The sequence below is a fragment of the Poecilia formosa genome, unplaced genomic scaffold (assembly GCF_000485575.1).
Source record: "Poecilia formosa unplaced genomic scaffold, Poecilia_formosa-5.1.2 Scaffold715, whole genome shotgun sequence".
In the NCBI taxonomy this organism is placed as follows: domain Eukaryota; kingdom Metazoa; phylum Chordata; class Actinopteri; order Cyprinodontiformes; family Poeciliidae; genus Poecilia; species Poecilia formosa.
Genome location: NW_006800654.1, coordinates 10,347 through 11,899, shown reverse-complemented (window position 1 = coordinate 11,899; position 1,553 = coordinate 10,347). Strand labels below are relative to the sequence as shown.

The 1,553-nt window shown below is 53.6% G+C and overlaps 1 protein-coding gene across 1 annotated transcript in view; it reads left to right on the top strand.

Moving 5' to 3' along the window:
• The window catches only part of hsdl2 (hydroxysteroid dehydrogenase like 2), a 7,252-nt gene extending 6,498 nt beyond the window's left edge, over positions 1 to 754 (top strand). The window contains exons 9-11 of the mRNA XM_016666372.1: positions 1 to 108; positions 181 to 309; positions 384 to 754. Coding sequence (XP_016521858.1) covers positions 1 to 108; positions 181 to 309; positions 384 to 499 — 353 coding nt within the window. The 3' untranslated portion in view covers positions 500 to 754. The remainder of the gene's footprint in view (positions 109 to 180; positions 310 to 383) is intronic.
• The last annotated feature ends 799 nt before the right edge of the window (positions 755 to 1,553 follow it).

Here is a 1,553-nt window from a genome sequence, read left to right as displayed (position 1 = left end):
CGCCCCCTTCTGGCGGACCAATAGGAAGCACCTTTGACATCATCAGAGGCGTCATCAATGAGGACGTCGTCAAGGCGACTCAGGGCGTCTACCGCTTTGACCTCTCAGGTAACAGGAAGTGAACGTCCACATACGGTCGTCAGCGGCCGTCTTCCTGTAACGTCTTCCTGCCCGTATTAGGAGATCACAGCGGCGTCTGGTTCCTGGACCTGAAGAGCGGCTCCGGCAGCGCGGGTCAGGGGGAGCCCCCCGCCAAGGCCGACGTCGTCATGACGATGGACTCCGGTGACTTCACTAAGATGTTTGCAGGTGAGTTGAAGCGACGGGACGCAGGCGCCTGCTGGTGCTGTCTCCACGGTAACGGCTGCCTGCTGTGCCTGCAGGGCAGCTGAAGCCGACCATGGCCTTCATGACGGGGAAGCTGCGCATCAAAGGCGACATGACGCTCGCCATCAAGCTGGAGAAGCTGATGGGCCGCATGAACAAGGCCAGGCTGTGAGGCCCCGCCCACCGGGCCGAGGCCCCGCCTCCTCACCATTTCTATCTGTACATGTTAACTTAACTGCGAACTCACATCCCGGTATCACGCACAGCCGTTGCCATGACGATGAACAGGATCCCGCTGATCCGTCCGTAACCGACGGTAACGGCGCCAGCCGCTTTGTTCCGTCTGGATGTTTCTGAACTGATTTTCTTACCCGACTAACAGCTGATTGTGTTGCCATGGTAACAGAGAATAAAGGAGTCAAATTGACATGTCTCAGGTTTAGTTTTTACAGCCCAGTGACTGGATCACAGAGATGTTTTATTCTGAGCAGATGCACAACACTGACGGTAATCCGTTCATCATGGAAATCAATTATGATGTCATAAAGAGCCATGTTACCATGGAAACATAAAGCCGTCACAGCACGGCGGCCGAGTGCAAAGCCCTGAGGAACCAGTGAAACCAGACCAGATGAGGGGTTAGAAATGCTGAGACAACACTAAATATCTGTTGTCCTTGGTTGTTGTTTTTACTGGATTTGGAGCAGAAGAAGCTGGAGAATGTTTGCCATGTGGTCGTCCTGTCCGAAGCTCCGTCTGCATCACCTGTTCCCTCGTCTGCATCACCTGTTCCCTCGTCTGCATCACCTGTTCCCTCGTCTGCATCACCTGTTCCCTTTACAGGGGAAGGAATGGAAGTGGCGGCTAAGTTTCCTGCAGTCGTTTCAGCTGCTTCTACCTACCAGCCATTAAAGTGAAACCAGGGTTTTAGCTTCGCTGGTCTCCGGTGGTTCCTGGAACCATCAGCAGTAGGACAGACATTGATACGAGTGCTGAGGGTTTTCAGTACAACAGGCTGCTAGACGGTAGAGCTGGTTGACCTCTGACCTCTGGGTAAATCTGATGGCAGCTGCAGGGTTGGACGTCTTGGTGCTGCAGCAGCAAAAGGAAACTTAGATTTTACTTCATTGATGCCATGAGGCAACGGAGGAAGTTCTCATCTGTCTCTCTGTCCCTCTGTCTCTCTGTCCCTCTGTCTCTGTCTCTCTGTCCCTCTGTCTCTGTCT